Source organism: Raphanus sativus, unplaced genomic scaffold (assembly GCF_000801105.2).
Source record: "Raphanus sativus cultivar WK10039 unplaced genomic scaffold, ASM80110v3 Scaffold1696, whole genome shotgun sequence".
Taxonomy (NCBI): domain Eukaryota; kingdom Viridiplantae; phylum Streptophyta; class Magnoliopsida; order Brassicales; family Brassicaceae; genus Raphanus; species Raphanus sativus.
The window spans coordinates 1,438-20,061 of NW_026617005.1; the positions used below are offsets into that span (position 1 = coordinate 1,438).

Sequence of the window (18,624 nt, forward strand, 5' to 3'; positions counted from 1 at the left end):
CCAAGCGAATATGGGCCCTAACAAGCTTTGCTGTGTTAGGATTAAAATTTGAAAGGCCGATTCTTATTGTCAGGCCGTCCTATTATTATTGTTTTTCTTTTTCCTGATTGCTGATTTCAGAGGCTATGGACAATATCCGGTTGCTTAATCTCTCCCCCTCCAATCTATGGAACCGAGCCTCCACAGAAGCACTGCGCCAATATGTTATTATTGTTCTTATGACTCAATTCTTTCTTAAGAAATCACTGAGCGGCTATGAGATTTTTGTTCCAAATGAAACTTATATCATTTGGTAGTGCCATTGACATACACAAACACTTGTGTTGAAACATATACAATTATTTATTTGCAAATTTACAAACGGATAGGTTCATGTTTTTTGTTTTCACTCTTCTACTGGTAGTTCATTCTCTGTCCAGGCAACGTACCCTCCAGCAATGTCTGTAACCCCGGTGAAGCCCTGCAGACATACACATAATAAGGCATCTTTAAACCGCTTTATCTGTTTTAACCGATACTATCACTAAATGAATCACACTTACAGCAGTGAGAAGTTCAGTGGAAGCCATGAGAGATCTTTCTCCGCTCTCACAACCCTGCAATGTTTCATATACACGCCTCAAAATGGTTTTATAATACGAGTTTGTTTTCATAACTGTTCCTCAAGATTTTAGCCAAAACTTAAAAACTTACGATGATGATCTCGTCGTGTTTCCTGAAATGAGACGATACCTGCCTTAGAAAACTCGGGTTCTTAACCATTCCTGTAACATTATTTTATGCTCTGGTGTTAATCATAACTTTTTTATATATATATAGAGGAAACCAAAAGGTCGGTTGAAGTAAGAACCTGATCCGACTCTGTACATGTAAGGCACGTTAATAGCACTACACGGATGTCCGATACTGAACTCATCTGGTGTCCTCACGTCGAGATATTTGTATCCTGCTTGAGCTAGCTCCCGCGCAACTCTCACCGGTACTGATGTCGGAACTCTAGCTGCTTCCGCCGCAACATTTGCTCTGCCTGTTGTTACTTTCCTCCTTCAATAAAAAAACAATTGAATAAATATCTTTATTTATGTCATTTCCTGTAATGCTAAGAGAGATTCCAAAACGTTATTAGCTAACCATCGAAAGTTTGAGTTCTGACGATCTGCAACACTGACGACTCTTCTTGTTGCCTTTGGTAGCTTCCACTTGAAAGATTCACACACTTGTAGAGGTGGAGATATGACCGATGACCAGCTCCTGATTCGTGCGGCAGTGTTTAAAGTAGACTCCATTTTTTTCTTCTTGTGTTCGTAGATATTTTGAGTTATACTTCTTCTCGTGCATGTTATGTACATATATACACAGACACAGAGCCAAAGGATATGGAACCAGTGACACGTCAGCCAGTTTTACATGATCTATCCGGTTCCAACATGTAAGCCATGCGGAGAATGGATCTTGATAAGTCCAACTCGGTTACCTCGTAAGTCGTAATATGGATAACATGCTGACTCGGATTAGATGGTTCTCTACGTTTCTTAATAGGCCCAACTTTAAGTAATTATATGGGCCTTAGGCCCAATATTGAACAAATGGAAGAGAGGTGAAAGTAAGGAAGCTTTTTTGACGATGGTGGATTCGCGACTGTTCGACGACGACGACGATGATGATGGCGAGGTTTATCCCTGTGTCGTCTTGTCAGTTTTGTTTCGGCTTCCGTGAGCTTCCTCCTTCTTCGTCTTCTCTTTATCCGAGACGTTTCGAGGTAACTCTCGTTTCATTCTCTTCTGTGATGGTAGTGTGATTTGGTTAATTGAAGTCAGATGTTCTTAATCAGGTCTCTAACCGGAGATTCCCGATCAAATGCTCGTCGTCTGAGCCGGAATACGGTGTAGATTCTTCGCCGTCGCTGTCTTCCTCCTCATCATCGTCGTCGTCAACAAGTGAAGTATCTATTAACAGTTCGACGTACAACTGGTTCACCGGACTCGGCGGTATCGGGATGTTAGACACCGCGTATTTAACCTACCTGAAACTGACCGGCTCCGATGCATTTTGCCCCGTTGGTGGTGGTACTTGTGGCGATGTCTTGAACAGCGATTATGCCGTTGTTTTTGGTACTATACATCGCTTTAGTGTGATTCATGTATAGTCTCCTGAGTCTAGACTATAGCTTAGCTCAATATTTGTGTTTGTGTAGATCTCATGAAGAAGGTATTTGATCTCATAGGCATGATTAGATCCTGATTGAAGAATAACTCTCTCATGTGATAATCTTGAATCTGTGGTATGAGCTATGTCATTGCATAGCATGCTTCACCTCCACTCCAGTACTATGTAGGCTTTGTATTGTTAACTGGACTTGTCCCATATTGCAGTGCACATATAATGTGTTTGAAAGCTGAACTCAGTGACTGTTCTTTTTCATTTTTCCAGGTGTTCCTCTGCCAGTGATTGGGTTTGCTATGTATGGCTTAGTAACAGCTTTAAGTGCGCAGCTTGGGGAAGATAATTTACCCTTTGGAATCAGTAAGACTAATGGGCGTTTTGCGTTATTTGCGATCACTACTACAATGGCATCTTCTAGTGCGTACTTCCTGTATATCCTTAGCACGAAACTTTCGGGATCATCGTGCCTGTATTGTCTGGTGTCTGCTTTCCTATCGTTTACTCTATTTTTCCTCACTTCAAAGGTATCCATTTATATCCGTTTATCTTACACTTTGTGTAAATGGTCAAGATGAGTTCTTAAGTTAGGATTACGTTTATGTGCTCTGTGCATTTGGTAGGATGTGAAGTTGCAAAAGATACAGCAAGTTGTTGGATTGCAGATATGCTTGGCACTCATTGTAGTTGCCTCCTTGACTGCTTCATATAGTACTGCTCAACCAATCCTTTCAAGGTAATCTAGGTTCTTTTGGAGTCAGATGGCATGTTTTAATCCTTTCTGACAAGTAGTGAACAAATAGCTGCCCGAGGATCAATTAGTCAAATAAAGTGGTTTTTCTTAACCCCAATATACGTCTTTGGTGTTCGCTCCTTGCAGCACACGTGACATTGAGCTGCCATATTATTCAACAGAGATCACTACATCATCGAGTCCATATGCTATTGCTTTAGCAAAACACCTAAACTCCATTGGAGCTAAAATGTATGGAGCATTCTGGTGTTCTCACTGCTTAGAGCAAAAAGAGGTACGTAGTTCATTCATTTGCATGAAATCAGTTTCACGGATTTATCATGTAAGTTCCCTATTTCTATAGATGTTTGGAAGAGAAGCGGCAAAACTACTGAATTACGTGGAATGTTTTCCCCAAGGCTATAAGAAAGGAACTAAGATATTCAAGGCATGTTCAGATGTTGGGATCGAGGGATTCCCGACATGGATGATTAATGGTCAGGTGAGTAAGCACTCTGAATCCTTGGTACACTTTTTCATCACTTGTCAGTTCTTATTTCACCTCTTTTATTAATTAGGTCTTAAGCGGAGAAGTAGAACTCGCTGAACTAGCGGAGATGTCTGGATTCAGCCTTGATCAGGCAAAATGATGCCAAACAACTTCAGTAAAATGTGTATTGTTGCATCAATATTAAGTGAATGCTCTTTTGTTGATGCCGATAGTTATAGGATGCTCTGTGCCAATGCGAGTGATTGTTATTGCCATAGGAGGCATGATCTATCTCGTAGCCATCACTAGAGAATCACAATATCATATAAAGATTATTAGCCAAAACTAGTCAGATTCTAGTAGTAATCCGAGAATATGCAGTCATCTAGTAATGTCTTTATGGTATAAGCCTAAAAGTGGGGTTATATGTAAGTCACACATGTATGTATCTTGTATATGCATAATGACATATGCGTGTAGATATACACGTAAAGCGGTGTATTATGGTTTAATGCCTAGAAGGCTAGAAGTGAGGTTAAGAGCACACATATATGTATGTTGTATATACCTTGAATGATATGTGCGTTTAGATACATGATCCATAGCAGTCAGTGAACTTGAGTGAGAACCCAGAAATTCTAAATACCCGTTATCTTTGCATAATTAGTTTACACTAACCTGTAGATACATGACCCGTTGGATAGGGTTCTATTTTCTCCTTTTCTAAGAATTTAAAATATTGGATAGATATGAACATCCAGATATTTGTTACTATATTGCTAATAGTTGGACTTGGTTTTGTTGAACAACAGATGAGCCAAAAATAAAGCTAATCTTATCCGCACCTCTAATGATGTGACGAGGCGTAACGTAAAGTAACGCTCGCGCGGGAAAAGAGTAATAAAAAAAGCAGTAGCCGTTAGATGTAGAGAGAATGGAGGGGTCAGATTAGTTGCTTATCAAGAAAGAGGGCAAAACAGGTAATGAGTGTTGGACCCACGAAAGAGGTGAGAACGATCACGTTGAAAGGGAAGATGCTATAGAATATTCGTAATAGCACGTCGTTTCTCACATTAAACCCCTCCAATAAATACACTTTTCTAGTTTTTGCCCTTTTGAAATCTCTTTAAAATCATCAGTTCACCCCACCTTCACTCGCCGCACTTCAACAGATTGTTTTCCACCGTCGAAGCGATGACCACCACTCAGATTTCGGAGATTGAGCAAGAACAGCTTATCGAGAAGCTTGAGATCTTCAAGATCCATGGCAGAGACAAACGTGGCCGTAAGATCCTTCGGATCATCGGCAAATTCTTTCCAGGTTTGGATCTGTTTCCTTTTCTCTATCTTTGATTTCATTTCCTTTCTTTCATGAGAATATAATTTGAATTTTTTTTCTCTCAAATCAGCTCGATTTCTGTCACTGGATGTGTTAAACAAGTATCTAGAGGAGAAGATCTTTCCTCGACTAGGGAGAAAACCGTTCGCCGTGCTCTACGTTCACACCGGCGTGCAGAGGAGCGAGAATTTCCCGGGAATCTCAGCTCTACGAGCAATCTACGACGCGATTCCCGTTAACGTCAGAGACAATCTCCAGGAGGTTTACTTCCTCCACCCAGGTCTCCAGTCACGTCTCTTCCTCGCCACTTGCGGCCGATTCCTCTTCTCCGGAGGGTGAGTTCTCTCCCCGCGTATTTTTGGATCTTCGATTTTTTTTTATGCATACTGATTGGTTGTTTGGTGTGGTGATTGGCTACGGTAGGTTGTACGGGAAGCTAAGGTACATAAGCAGAGTTGACTACTTGTGGGAACACGTGAGGAGGAACGAGATAGAGATGCCGGAGTTTGTGTACGACCACGACGACGATCTAGAGTACCGTCCGATGATGGATTACGGTCAAGAGAGCGATCACGCTAGGGTTTACGCCGGAGCAGCCGCCGTAGATTCATCAGTCTCCAGTTTCTCCATGAGGTGTATCTCTTAGCGTATTAAAAAAAAAATACACCCACCAGATCTCCGATCGTATCTTATAAAAACCATATAATATACGATTAAAATATCAAAAAGTCACGATAGATGTGCTTCTCGCAGCCAGTGAGCGTTTTTTACGGAAAAAAAAAGAAAGCTGTTGGCGTTTGGATAAGGAAAGGTTGAGAATCTTTAGATTTTTTTTCTTAGACCTGTTCTTTTCTGTTTTTAATGTTTCTCTGTGGAAATTTGTAGATCTTTTCTTTAGTGGTAGTAGTGGGTGTGAGTTTGATGTCGAAAATCTTGTGTATATGTTAATATAAAAAATATTAGTGTAACATTAGTTCCTAAAAAAATATGTGCAACAAGCCAAGACAGAAAAACAACTATCTGTTGCTATGACAAAAGATTTATCTTATAAACAAGCGATTCCAATGGTCCTTTGGACATTAGCTCTACCGCAAGCTAAATTCCTTACAGAAACGATGAACAATGCATATATCTCCACAATACTCCATTTGCCCTTTGCAACCAATGAGTACTGAAAAATGCATAGATTTGACATTTGTAGACTTAATAGTATCGATAAATGTTTCTCTCTATGAAATCTTTTTCCAAACATTAGTGTTGTTCGTTCGGCAGATGTGTAGCTACGATCTAGCTGCAACCAAATGAACAGAAATATTGTCTTAATCGCAGAAAACTACGTCTGTTAAACGAACAGCAAGTAATCGACCACAAAAACCAGATTGTTCACAAGAACAACTCTAGCGAGATTGATCATACGATCTGAATGAATAGAAGTAGTTTCGATAGCACTTAAGAACGTCGCAAGATTGATGAAAATCACAACAAAAACGAACCGCGTTATTGAAAGTACAACAAAAAAAAGTAATGCTTTTTTTCTTCTTCATACACAATCACCAACCAATGTAGTAAAACACAATACTTGCATAAATCCCCCCCAAACACGTGATTTTCTTTCTATTTATATATGTAAACGAAGTTCCCAAGCTTCAGAACAATGGCCCCTTACTCTGCCTGATAGAGTCAAAACGTGCCGCCAAGTCATCATAATCAGGCAGTTTTGGGTGCACATGGTGACCGCTCGAGTCCCTTCTCGAATCACCGGACTGAGGAGGAGGAGCCTGAGGTGGTGCTCTGTTTGGCGGGAGGGAAGAAGAAGCACGACTCCTCTGTAAGGGTCCTTCTTCTGGCTCTGTATCTTCCTCGTAGTAGTAGTCAGACTCATCAAACTTGACCTCAGAAGTCGCTGGAGGAGGAAGTGTGTGTCTCCTCCTCATTGTTTCCTTGGCTTCTTCTTCATTTACACCTGGATTGTTGCAGCTGTGTCTTCTGGTGTTTCCTCTGTTTTCTACGGAAGGTTTAGCGTAGTAGTAGGAGCTTGCTTCAGATTGTCTTGTGGAATGATCCAAAGACGAGGAGGAGGATACAGAGAACTCCTCCTTGTTGCTGCTGTCTCTTCTTCTGTTAGCTAACAAGGCGGCTACTTGAGCTGCTGCAACCGCCTGCTTGGCTAATTCAGCTGCTGCTTCAGCTGCTGACTCGGTGTCGTGATAATGCGTGTTGATGCTACTACTCGATCTGAATGTAACAAAAAAAGAACAAACAACGTAAGAGACTTACTTTTTTGTCCGAGTCCTTATTGTTGAAACAAAAAAGAGGTATGTTACCTGGGCACTGGTTTGGTAGGAGGAGGATCAATGGGATCGTCAGAAGCAGCACGGTTTACTGGTAAGCTTGATGCGCTAACAAACGCACGTGGCCCATCCTGCTCATACAAGAAACATTACATGTGTTGAAGAGATTCGGATTCTAAGAAAAGAAAAAAGAAAATGAGAGAGACAAAATACAATGGTTTCTTGTTGAGGTTTGAGAAGTTCTTGCTCAGTCTCAGTAGTGTCCCAATCAACCTGGAACTCCTTTGCAATCTCCTTCATGAATTTCAATTTGAATTCTCCAGCAGGATGCCTAACCGAAAGCTTATCAATCAACTGCAACAATCATAGGAGTCAAAAAAGGTCATTAAACAGAGAGACAGTCATGACAATGTTAAGTAATGAGAGATAATACCATCCGGTTGACGCCACAGGTAGGACGCAGCTCAGTAGCAGCAGAAACGAAATCTCTTCCGTACTTCTTCTCAAAGATGTCTTTCAGATCTCCAAGCTCAGGTATCTCAGAGCACCTAGGCGCAGCGAATATCAAACTCGCAATGCCTTCCTTTAGATCCACAGGACATTCCCTAAAACGAAACCCAAGTCTTTAGGTTAAAAAAGACACAAACTTGAAACTGAATAAGAAGGAACAGTACTTCTGCTTGGTGATGATAGTGAGACGAGAAACGATGAGTTCGCAGAAAAGCTCAATGATTTCGTTAGCCGCCAAGATGTTCTGCTCCCTAATCACGTGCTCAACTCTGATTCGAGCGGTTGCATCTTGACCGGACTGAAGAAGAAGGGCGATGTCACGCCTCATTTGCTTAACCACAACTTGTCTCTTGTTCCTCAGTAACTTTATCCGAGCCACAGCCATCTTCGCCGCCGTTTTGCTTTTTTTTTTTGTTTGTTACGACCAAGTACACAGGTTCATTCATCAGATCTTGCTATTTATGTAAAAGAATCTAAAGAATGTCGAGATCTTATCAAAAGAGTGTACCATTTGGAGGAGTTAAAGCCGCGACGGAAGAGAGAAAGGCTGAACTTGAGGAGCTTCTTCGTCTGAACCGATGCTACTCCGGCCGCCGTCATTTTTCTCACCACCACTGTTTTTTCTTCTTCTCTGACACAGAAGCACGATGACTGAACAAGAAGAAGGTGTGAGTGTGTATGTAACGGTCCAATGAAAATAACGCTCTTTTGGGCTGGGTCCCACAAGAACCCCACCGACTTTTACGCTCTATTAGCTGGACCACCTTTGTTTTGAGACATTGTCAAATATAGCCGTTTTATCTTTGACACGCGTTACTCATCACCAATCTCGAACCCGATCCAAGAAGAGCATCCTAAGCAAAGCCTAATCGTTTATTAACTTCACCTGCTAATCATAATATAATACGTTTAATGCGATGGGCTGGATTTTATTTTGGGCCTTTTTAATCTAACATGCAAATCTTGGCTTGTCCATATTAAATTTGACTTTATTACTTCTCTGTTCACTGTTCAGTATAAAACGTTATACACTGTCCAGTATATAATTATGATCTTACCGCATGAGCCAATGAGTCTTAGCACACTTTTTTTTTTTGAAACTATCTTAGCACACTTCTACTGAAAGTATTTCATTTTAGTATTTTATGATATAAAAAACAAAGATAATAGAAAAGAAAGAAATTGAATATAATGAGGTTTTCAAATTAAAGTTTGTGAGAAATTTATAAGAACCTCGTGAATCGTTTGTATTACTACAGCGAGTGGTTCAAATTTTTAAAAGAATTTAAAATTTCAGAATTATGTCAAAAATTAAATTATTTAAGAGGTTTTCTTTTAGGAATCTAGCAACCAGAGTACTCTTCTTGTTTCATATCCATGAATAGATAACAGCAAAAGTTTTTTTTTTGTTAGAGGTATATAACTGCAAAATTGTTCCCATTTCTTTGGCAAAGAACTCTCTGCATGTATCAGTTTAATTAGTGTACAAAAATCTTATATGTATGCTTCTATAATCCATCCTCTCCGGCAAAGTCGAAATGCACACGAGGTCTAAATACTTTTAATTAAATTCTTCTAATGAGAGATTATGTTGAGAAGCGAGGTTCTTGTTCTTATCAACTTTCGAAACAACCCTTCTAAAATTTTCTCGAACCCGCCAATGCTCATCTCAGCCTCCTCAAGCTTCTCTTGTAGATCATCACGAGAGCATGAATCTCCCCTAATCGCGAAATCCAATGTCTCCAACTCGTTCGTGGCATCCTCAAGATTACACTTCTTCTTCTTCTTTAGTACCGAAGCCAACTTGCTCTTTATGTTACTTTGTCGTCCGGACAAGAACTCCAACAAAGACTTCAACACTACGACACTAACAGAAACCACTCGTCTCATCGCATCTATAACCGCCACAAGATGTTCATCGTCATGATCATATGAACTTGTCCCTCCATCGATGGACTTCAAGGACCCAAGAAGCTTCTTAGTTTCTTTCCTCATGTTCTTTCTAAATCTGGCATAGCCAGAGACAGCAACGTCGAGTTGGTCTCCTCCTCCTCCTCCGGTTACTTTCTGAAGGTGTATGGGAAGACGATGCTGTAGCAGAGCTGAAGTAGTTCATGAAGTGTGACATGAACTACTACATCAGAGAGGTGGTTCGTGAGAAGCACGTATCAAGACCGATGCATTAAAAGAAGATTTAATGAAGAGGGACATTAAAGGAAGACTTGAAGAAGAAGCAATCGATCTAAAAAGAAAAGGAAGATTGGCTTATTCGCTGAAGTAGAAGAAATGGAAAGTTTCCATTGGGTAGATAGATTAGATCTAGGGCTTCCTGAAAGATATATAAAGGAAGCGTTGGCAATGTGTTGCCGGTGAACACACAGGGAGAGCTTTTAGCAATAGAGAGTTTTGTACGTCCTAAGAAGGAGAAGCAAAGCATCTAGGGGTTAAGAGCTTAGGTGGTTCAGAGTCTGTCTTAGATCTCTGAACGAGTTGACTAGCAAACAAGTCGAGGTTTGTCTTGAGCTTGTTTGATTTATTGCTTTTAAGAAGAACGTGTAAGAGCTTTTGAAAGAATAAATATAGTCGTATTTCTTGGAATTGAATAACCCTGTACTACTGTGTGTTCTACATAGCGTAGCTTGTTTATCTTACATTAACAATTGGTATCAGAGCAGGTATCTGTGCTTTGTTTATTTAAACAGGTAGATCCTGCGGAGTAAGATGGATAGCTATCGCGAGTTGGTGATAAGTTCCAAGGTGATCCTTGAAGTAGGAAACTATGGATTCTGGAAGGCGCGCATGAAGGCTACAATCAAGGGTATTGACCCATTGGCGTGGAAGGCTGTGGAATCTGGTTGGAAATCACCTGTTGCAAGAGCCGAGGATGGAACAGACGTTCCAAAACTGGAGGAGCTCTGGACTGATGATGAGAACAAGATGGCTAAGTTCAATGCTCGTGCACTAACTGTCATACATTGCAGTGTAGCAAGGAAGCAGTTTGAACTAATTCAAGGATGCGAGGCAGCAAAGGATGCATGGGATATTCTGCAGAAGCATTTTGAAGGAACCTCAAAGGTTCAGAGTTCTAGAAAGGATATGCTTGCAACAAGATTTGAAGAGCTAAAGATGGAGGATAATGAATCTGTTGGAGATTTCAGCTCAAAGATTAGCTCACTAGCACAAGAAGCACTTACACTTGGGAAGAAATACAAAGAGAAGAAACTTGTGAAGAAGTTCCTGAGGTGTCTGCCGTCTAAGTTCATGGCATACAAAGCAGCTATGACCGTCTCCTGTAACACTGACGAGATGACATTTGATGAAGTGGTTGGAATGTTACAAGCTCATGAGATGGAAGTAGCTAGTGTGTCTGGTGGAATGAAGGAAAAAGGAATTGCGCTTGCATCAGTTGAAAAGGAGCCTATGGATGATAACGACCCTGTGAGTCTCCTGGTCAGAAGGTTTGATAGAGCTCTACGAAAAGTGGAGAATGGGCAGAAGAAGTTTAGCCAAGGTAGGAAGACGTCTGAGCCAGAGAAGAACTACAGGAAGAATGATGCTAAGTGCTATGAATGCAAGGGGTATGGTCACTTTCGAACTGAGTGTCCCACAGTGAAAAGAAGAGAGATTCAGTGTCATAACTGCAAGGGATATGGACACACTCAAGCTGAGTGCGAGTCGGATGGTAGGAGAAAGCCAGAAAAATCCATGATAGGAATCAATGACAGCGAGTCCGACAGCGAAAGTGAAGAGGAAGTGAACAACTTTGTGGCGTTTCTAGGAATCGTGGAGTGTGACTCAGGATCTGAGAGTGAGGCTGAGCAAGAAAATGACTTAGATGAAAGCTACAAGGAAGTTCGAGAGACGCTAGTGAAGCTGGGAACAGAGAATTTGGCATTGGCTAAAGAGAAGGCACGACTGGAAGTTGAAGTACAAGTGTTGAAGGATGACCTCAACAGAGAAGCTGAGTTGGCTAAGGAAAGTGTGAATCTGATTAAAGAAAAATTGGTCCTGTCTAAGCAAGCGGACGAGCTCAGAGAAGAACTACTGGCTGAAAGAAAGAGAGCAGCTGATCTTCAAGCTGAATTAGATCAGCAATATCGGAAGATTAAGATGCTCACGGGAACCAAGCAACTTGACAAGATTCTGAGCAGTGGAAGAACTGAAAACTCATTGATGGGACTTGGTTACACTGGAAGACAGAATAGCTCAACAGGTACAACACGCTTTGTGTCTGGAGGTTTTGCGCATGCTGAAGAAGCTAAGACACAAACTACTCCAGCTCAGATAAGTGGATGTTTCTTCTGTGGGAAGTTTGGTCATTACAAGAGATATTGCTACAAGTATCTGGAACGGGTCAAACAAGTATGGAGACAACACAAGTTTTGGAGAATAGGGAAGACTTCTCGAGGCTGGATGAAGAAAACCGACTTGTATCCTAAGATAGTGACTGAGCCGAGAAGCACCATACGATGTAACATGGCGCGAGTGTCAAGTGATTCTGAATCTGAGGAACCATGGTACTTCGACAGTGGATGCTCTAGACACATGACAGGAAACATTGAGTATCTAGACAAAGTGTCAAAAGTAAAAGGAGGAAAGGTAACCTTTGGAGATGGAGGATGTGGTGTCATTCAAGGCAAAGGTACAACGTGTAACTCAGAAGTACCTAAATTGGTGAATGTCTACTTTGTCAAAGGATTAAAGGCTAATCTGATCAGCGTGAGTCAACTGTGTGATGACGGACTTACGGTGTGCTTCTCAGCAATTGATTGTCGTGCCATAAACCAACATGGTGTAACAGTACTACAAGGTGTGAGATCTGGCAATAACTGCTACATGTGGGAAAAGAAGGTTAAGTGCTTGTCAGCTCAAGGGAATATTGATCTATGGCACAGACGTTTGGGACATATGAACTTCAGGAATCTAACGAATCTAGTGTGCAACGACTTGGTTCGAGGAGTACCCAAACTCAAGATCGATGACAAGATTGTGTGTGGTGCATGCAATGAGGGAAAGCAAGTCAAGATACAACACAAAAAGGTACCAGATGTTCAGGCAAAGGCACCATTGGATCTAGTTCACATGGATCTCATGGGTCCTATGCAAACCGAGAGTATCGGAGGAAAGAAGTACGTGTTTGTACTAGTGGATGACTACACCAGGTTCACTTGGGTTCGTTTTCTCAGGGAAAAGTCAGAAGTGTCTGAAAGTTTCAAAATCTGGGCGCTTCAACACATAAATGAAAAGGGAGGAATCAAGAAGATACGCAGTGATCATGGAGGAGAATTCGAGAATGAAGCCATGACTACCTTTCTTGAATCAAGAGGAATAGCTCACCAGTTTGCAGCACCTTGGACACCTCAGCAAAATGGAGTGGTTGAACGAAAGAATAGAACTCTACAGGAAATGGGAAGAGCAATGCTCCATGGTAACAAGATAGCCAAGAGGTTCTGGGCTGAAGCACTCAGCACGGCGTGTTACACAATCAACCGTGTGTATGTCAGAAAAGGGACAACAAAGACACCATATGAGATGTGGACAGGCAAAACTCCTAATCTTAGTTACTTTCATGTTTTTGGATGCAGGTGCTACATACTGAATGACAAGGACTACCTTGGGAAGTTTGACTCAAGAAGTGATGAAGGATTTTTTCTGGGTTATGCACAGTCTAGTTCAGCATACCGAGTCTACAACAAACGGACAGAATCAATTAAAGAATCAGTTAATGTTGTATTTGATGATTTGTCTGTGGTTGTAGGTGATGACATGGGATCAGATGAAGAGGAAGAAGGTGGATCATCCATAGCTGCGACTGAAGTCATTGAGGAAGGTCCGATCTCAGATACAGTACCGCAACCAGTGATTCAGCAAGTTCATCGCAATCATTCGAAGTCTGATGTGATTGGAGGAATTGAAGAAGGACGAAAAACGCGTGGAAAGGTGATCAACTTTAAAGAAATGGTGCAGTTCGCATGTTTCGTTTCATCAATAGAACCTAAGACACACACTGAAGCACTACGTGATGAATATTGGATTGTCGCGATGGAGGAAGAACTTGAGCAATTCACCAGGAACGATGTGTGGGAACTGGTTGCTAGACCTAAAGGAGTAAACGTGGTTGGCACTAAATGGATATTCAAGAACAAGACTGATGAGCATGGAGAAGTAGTTCGTAACAAGGCAAGGCTTGTAGCTCAAGGATACTCACAGATTGAAGGAGTAGACTTTGAAGAAACCTTTGCCCCAGTTGCAAGATTGGAATCCATTCGGTTATTTCTGGGAATGGCGTGCATTCTGAATTTCAAAGTGCATCAAATGGATGTGAAAAGTGCTTTCCTCAATGGAGTCCTTCAGGAGGAAGTCTATGTTGAGCAGCCAAAGGGATTTGAGGACCCAGTGCATCATGATTATGTGTATCGACTGAAGAAAGCATTATATGGGTTGAAGCAAGCACCGCGTGCATGGTATGAACGACTCACAAGGTTTCTGTTAGAAGCGGAGTACATCAGAGGGAGTATAGACAAGACGCTGTTCTTCAAGGAAGTTGGAAAAGAGATAATCATTGTTCAAATCTATGTGGATGACATTATCTTTGGAGGCACGTCACAGAAGCTGGTGGATGAGTTTGTTCAGAATATGACTCAAGAGTTTGAGATGAGCATGTGTGGTGAACTGAAGTACTTTCTTGGACTTCAAGTGTCTCAGTCAGAGAAAGGTGTCTTCATATCTCAGAGTGCATACGCTAACAGTTTGGTAAAGCGATTTGGTATGGAGAACTCCAAAGTGTCTAAGACACCCATGAGTACATCACTGAAGCTGGCACGAGATGAAGCAGGAGAAGATGTGGATGTCAAGCTCTATCGAGGGATGATTGGCAGTCTATTGTACTTAACTGCGAGTCGACCGGATTTGTCATTCAGTGTCGGTGTGTGTGCACGATATCAAGCTAAGCCAAAGGTATCACACCTGAATGCAGTTAAGAGGATCATCAAGTACGTCAAAGGAACAGAGAGCTTGGGCGTGTATTACTCGAAGAATTCCAACAAGAACTTGGTGGGATACTGTGATGCTGATTGGGCAGGATGTGCTGATGATAGAAAGAGTACCAGTGGAGGATGTTTCTTTCTTGGAAACAATCTTATCTCGTGGCTGAGCAAGAAGCAGAACTCTGTATCACTCTCTACGGCGGAAGCAGAATATATTGCCATGGGTAGCTGTTGCTCACAACTTATCTGGATGAAGCAGATGTCAGCTGATTATGGAATGCAATCGGGTCCCTTTCTTGTGTATTGTGACAACAAAAGTGCAATTGATATCTCGAGGAATCCGGTCCAACATTCAAGGACGAAGCACATTGACATAAGGCACCACTTCATCAGAGAATTAGTTGAAGACAATCAGGTAGTAATCGAACATGTAGTTACTGATTTGCAGTTGGCTGATATATTCACTAAATCTCTTGAATTTAATCGATTTATCACATTAAGAAATGCAATTGGTGTGTGTAATCTTGATTGTTGAGTCAAGTTGTGCAGAGAATAGTGCAGGTGCTGATTCGGGATGTACATATGATTCAGATTGGTTTTGGAACCCGAGAACGCTGTGGAAAAGAGCTGCTTGATATGCCGTCAATGTTGTAATGGTACAGGTTTCACGTCAATCTGTGGCCCCCCCCCTCTCAATAAAAAGAGCCAGCAATGATACAGAAAGATGCTCAGAAAATAAAAAAAAATTTTGATAGATTCATGATGGGAAACAACAGGGGTTTCACAGCACGAGAATAAAGAATGAAAACCGGCAGCATTGATGAAGGCATATCAATGTGAAAGCTAGCCATAAAAAGACAATCGGCTGCACCAGAATATAAGATCTAGGAAGAGTTATATGTGCAGCTTGAATCACGCACTGAGGCAACTCGTGAAGCACTTCACACAAATGGTAACTGAACTGAATTGATCTAATGCTTTATAGTAATCTTGATTCAGCCAATTGTGAGTTGTGACTTGTGTTTTATTACTATCTTGAAAGTCTGATGATACATTAATAATTCACGAATGTGCCTAATGTTTGTGTGTTTGGATGAGAGAAATTAAAATGTTGTAGGCATGCAAAGGAGAGGATAAAAAGTCAGGGACCAGATCTGCAATATCAGAAAAAGTTGATTCAGTTTTATTCCGTTAAGGGAAGTAGTGGGGAACAAGCCCTAGAAAATCTCCATCGTGCTTAAGAAGCTCAATCTCGCAGCCTCTCTTCACCTCTCACACGATTCTCACACAGAAACTGACATCTATCATGGGGAAAGGAAAGAAATCAGCTCAACAAGCCGAATCATCCAAGGAAGAAAAGCATGCAGAGGCTGAAGGAAGTCGAAGGTTACTCGCTGATGGCGAACCTGAATCGCCTCCACCGAGAAACGATATGCCCGTCTCCGATGCACTCCCTGAGGTCACCGAGGAGCTTGACTCATTCAATACCGCTAATGAGAAAGCCCCTTCAGAGGAGAGCGATGAAAGGACTCCAGGTCTTGGAGAGGAGCCATCTGTGAAGGTTCCTGAAGCAGATCCGCAACCGCAAATCGGATCCACTGGTGCTGCCATTCAAGATGTTCCGGTCACTGCTAAATCACCAGAAGAAAAGGATGAATCTGCTCTACCTCTGGCGATCATTGAAGTTGAGAAGGAGCTAAGTGAAGCTGAGTCTGATTCAGCCAAGAAAGTGGACGATGAACCCAAGGATGATGCTGTTACTGTGGGTTCTGAATCAGATGAAGCTTCCCAGAAGGAAAGGAGGAAGAAACGGGTGCTGAAGAGATTAGGGTTGCGCTCTGGGAAACAGAGAAAGACAGGGGAGTCTAGTACACCAACTCAATCTCAGTTTCTCACACCAGAAGATGCAGCCAAGTCTCCATATTTGGCTAAGGAAGCAGGAGCCTCGCCTCAGCTGAGATCGAGAAGGTCTGGTGATAAAAGTGCTGAACCAATGCCTCCTCTCATCAAGAAAAGGTATGATCAGTTCCTTAAGCGTAAGGTACTTGCTGAGCGTTCGGTGGATCTGAAGGAAGCTGATCAGTGGGGTTACTTGGCCGTTATCAAGAAAGGATCTATGGAATCAACTGTCTCGAATCTTGCAGTGTATGTTGAGCAAGTTGTAGCTGAGTTCTATGCAGGTCTGCCGAGTACTAAAGCTGAAGCGGATGTTGATGAAGTGGTTGTCTCTGTACGGGGACAAGAGTACAAGTTCTCACCTGCGCACCTCAATAATGCCATAGATTGGGAACCACTTACTGAGGAAGAAGAGGAGGAAGCCGCAACGTTGGATGATATCTCGGTAACTGAGTTAGCTTCTTTCATCACCGGAGATACAAAGACAGAATGGGATGGTCTCACTACAGCGGACCTTACTCCATGCTACGGGGCCTTGATGATCATAGCTGCATACAACTGGATTCCCTCGACTCACAAGACATATGTCTCACTTGAGAGAGCAAGACTGATCTACAAGATGGCTCATGGAGTCCGTGTTGATTTGGGGAAGATGATGTTCAGACAGATTCTTAATCTTGGAGTGATTCAAGTCAATGATGCCCGCTGGTTGATCTTCCCTCGCTTGATCATGGCACTTCTTCAAAGTCAGCAGGCGGTTCCATCCTATCCTAGTGACAAGCTCCAACGTCCGGTTCTCTACAAGAAGGATAAACGAGTGGGCGAGATCTATGAGCAGAGACTGGCAAAAGGAAAGGGACCAGCTAAAGCTGAACCAAAGAGAAGCTCTGCAAGGACAACCCGTCAGGCATCTCCTGCTCCGATCCCTGCTCCACGAACTGCTACACCAAGCTCCAGAACTGCACCACGTCGTGTATCCCTTTATGAACTTGGATCAGTTGCCATCCCTCAAGGACCACTCAGCCGTGTTGATTTGCAAGTGGCACTACAGGACACAACACGAGCCCTTCAAGCGCTAGCTGAGATAGTTCAGGATCTTCAGAGTGCTGTAGCAGGTTAGTATCCCTATCCTTATGAATATGTGAGGTATTTTTCTTGGTGTTTTTAATCCGTGTGCTCACAAGCAGGGGGAGAAGAAGAAGACTAGGATGTAGAAGACCAAGATTGTGGGGGAGCTGTGTTTTGTTGCTTTGTTTTCATGTCTATGTTATTTCAATTGCACCACTTGTTGCAATTCCTTGTTATCCATGTTTTCAGACTGGCTAAGATTATGGGGGAGCATTTGCATATGCTATCTTTTGATATTATGTATTACTTTGCTTAAACCCGGTTTTAGGATAATATAAGTATGTTCTTAATTGTCTTGAGTTGGTTGGATTAACGTTTAGACATATATACTGGTGCTGTTGTGTGTGGTTGGTTCTTGTCTTCTATCTCAGGTACTTGTGAGACGACGAATTAAAAAGGGGGAGATTGAAGGTGTATGGGAAGACGATGCTGTAGCAGAGCTGAAGTAGTTCATGAAGTGTGACATGAACTACTACATCAGAGAGGTGGTTCGTGAGAAGCACGTATCAAGACCGATGCATTAAAAGAAGATTTAATGAAGAGGGACATTAAAGGAAGACTTGAAGAAGAAGCAATCGATCTAAAAAGAAAAGGAAGATTGGCTTATTCGCTGAAGTAGAAGAAATGGAAAGTTTCCATTGGGTAGATAGATTAGATCTAGGGCTTCCTGAAAGATATATAAAGGAAGCGTTGGCAATGTGTTGCCGGTTAACACACAGGGAGAGCTTTTAGCAATAGAGAGTTTTGTACGTCCTAAGAAGGAGAAGCAAAGCATCTAGGGGTTAAGAGCTTAGGTGGTTCAGAGTCTGTCTTAGATCTCTGAACGAGTTGACTAGCAAACAAGTCGAGGTTTGTCTTGAGCTTGTTTGATTTATTGCTTTTAAGAAGAACGTGTAAGAGCTTTTGAAAGAATAAATATAGTCGTATTTCTTGGAATTGAATAACCCTGTACTACTGTGTGTTCTACATAGCGTAGCTTGTTTATCTTACATTAACAAATTTAATGCAAGGGTGCTGTGATCAGTATCCCACATGCCCTGGCCTAGTTGTGGGTTCGGGCTCTCACATGAGATCAAACGAATATGTCATCT

The 18,624-nt window shown here is 41.9% G+C and overlaps 6 protein-coding genes across 9 annotated transcripts; 3 read left to right on the forward strand and 3 right to left on the reverse strand.

Moving 5' to 3' along the window:
• Positions 1-261: 261 nt before the first annotated feature.
• Positions 262-1,331, reverse strand: LOC130504606 (senescence-associated protein DIN1-like). Of its 2 annotated transcripts, none has more exons than XM_056999233.1 (5): positions 1,132-1,331; positions 851-1,044; positions 694-764; positions 539-596; positions 262-460 (listed from the first exon to the last, which is right to left on the reverse strand). In XM_056999233.1, the coding sequence occupies exons 1-5, from the start codon at positions 1,284-1,286 to the stop codon at positions 405-407; spliced, it is 534 nt and encodes a 177-aa protein (XP_056855213.1). In that variant the 5' UTR covers positions 1,287-1,331; the 3' UTR covers positions 262-404. The 2 variants fall into 2 exon arrangements, with proteins under 2 accessions (XP_056855213.1, XP_056855212.1); XM_056999232.1 differs by having other exon boundaries at positions 543-596; positions 1,132-1,330.
• A 275-nt stretch (positions 1,332-1,606) lies between these two features.
• LOC108843291 (thiol-disulfide oxidoreductase LTO1) lies at positions 1,607-4,332 on the forward strand. Of its 3 annotated transcripts, none has more exons than XM_018616456.2 (8): positions 1,607-1,759; positions 1,832-2,111; positions 2,431-2,687; positions 2,784-2,896; positions 3,041-3,188; positions 3,258-3,395; positions 3,472-3,588; positions 4,196-4,332. In XM_018616456.2, exons 1-7 carry the CDS (start codon positions 1,658-1,660, stop codon positions 3,541-3,543), a joined length of 1,110 nt encoding a protein of 369 aa, XP_018471958.2. In that variant the 5' UTR covers positions 1,607-1,657; the 3' UTR covers positions 3,544-3,588; positions 4,196-4,332. The 3 variants fall into 3 exon arrangements, with proteins under 3 accessions (XP_018471958.2, XP_056855208.1, XP_056855209.1); XM_056999228.1 differs by having other exon boundaries at positions 3,472-3,534; positions 4,196-4,331; XM_056999229.1 differs by lacking the exon at positions 3,472-3,588 and having other exon boundaries at positions 4,196-4,329.
• A 234-nt stretch (positions 4,333-4,566) lies between these two features.
• On the forward strand, positions 4,567-5,690 carry LOC108843292 (uncharacterized). Its single transcript, XM_018616457.2, has 3 exons — positions 4,567-4,704; positions 4,793-5,057; positions 5,146-5,690. Exons 1-3 carry the CDS (start codon positions 4,578-4,580, stop codon positions 5,366-5,368), a joined length of 615 nt encoding a protein of 204 aa, XP_018471959.1. The 5' UTR covers positions 4,567-4,577; the 3' UTR covers positions 5,369-5,690.
• A 456-nt stretch (positions 5,691-6,146) lies between these two features.
• Positions 6,147-8,191, reverse strand: LOC130494688 (uncharacterized). Its single transcript, XM_056999227.1, has 6 exons — positions 8,032-8,191; positions 7,688-7,924; positions 7,447-7,618; positions 7,227-7,367; positions 7,047-7,144; positions 6,147-6,957 (listed from the first exon to the last, which is right to left on the reverse strand). Exons 1-6 carry the CDS (start codon positions 8,121-8,123, stop codon positions 6,369-6,371), a joined length of 1,329 nt encoding a protein of 442 aa, XP_056855207.1. The 5' UTR covers positions 8,124-8,191; the 3' UTR covers positions 6,147-6,368.
• Positions 8,192-9,098: 907 nt separating this feature from the next.
• Positions 9,099-9,596, reverse strand: LOC130504603 (uncharacterized; the record flags this gene model as incomplete). Its single annotated transcript, XM_056999230.1, has 1 exon — positions 9,099-9,596. A coding segment is annotated over one exon (498 nt), but the record flags the coding sequence as incomplete, so codon positions are not given.
• A 5,682-nt stretch (positions 9,597-15,278) lies between these two features.
• LOC130504605 (uncharacterized) lies at positions 15,279-18,469 on the forward strand. The gene is made up of 2 exons (XM_056999231.1): positions 15,279-17,520; positions 17,593-18,469. The coding sequence occupies exons 1-2, from the start codon at positions 15,816-15,818 to the stop codon at positions 17,610-17,612; spliced, it is 1,725 nt and encodes a 574-aa protein (XP_056855211.1). The 5' UTR covers positions 15,279-15,815; the 3' UTR covers positions 17,613-18,469.
• Positions 18,470-18,624: the final 155 nt, after the last annotated feature.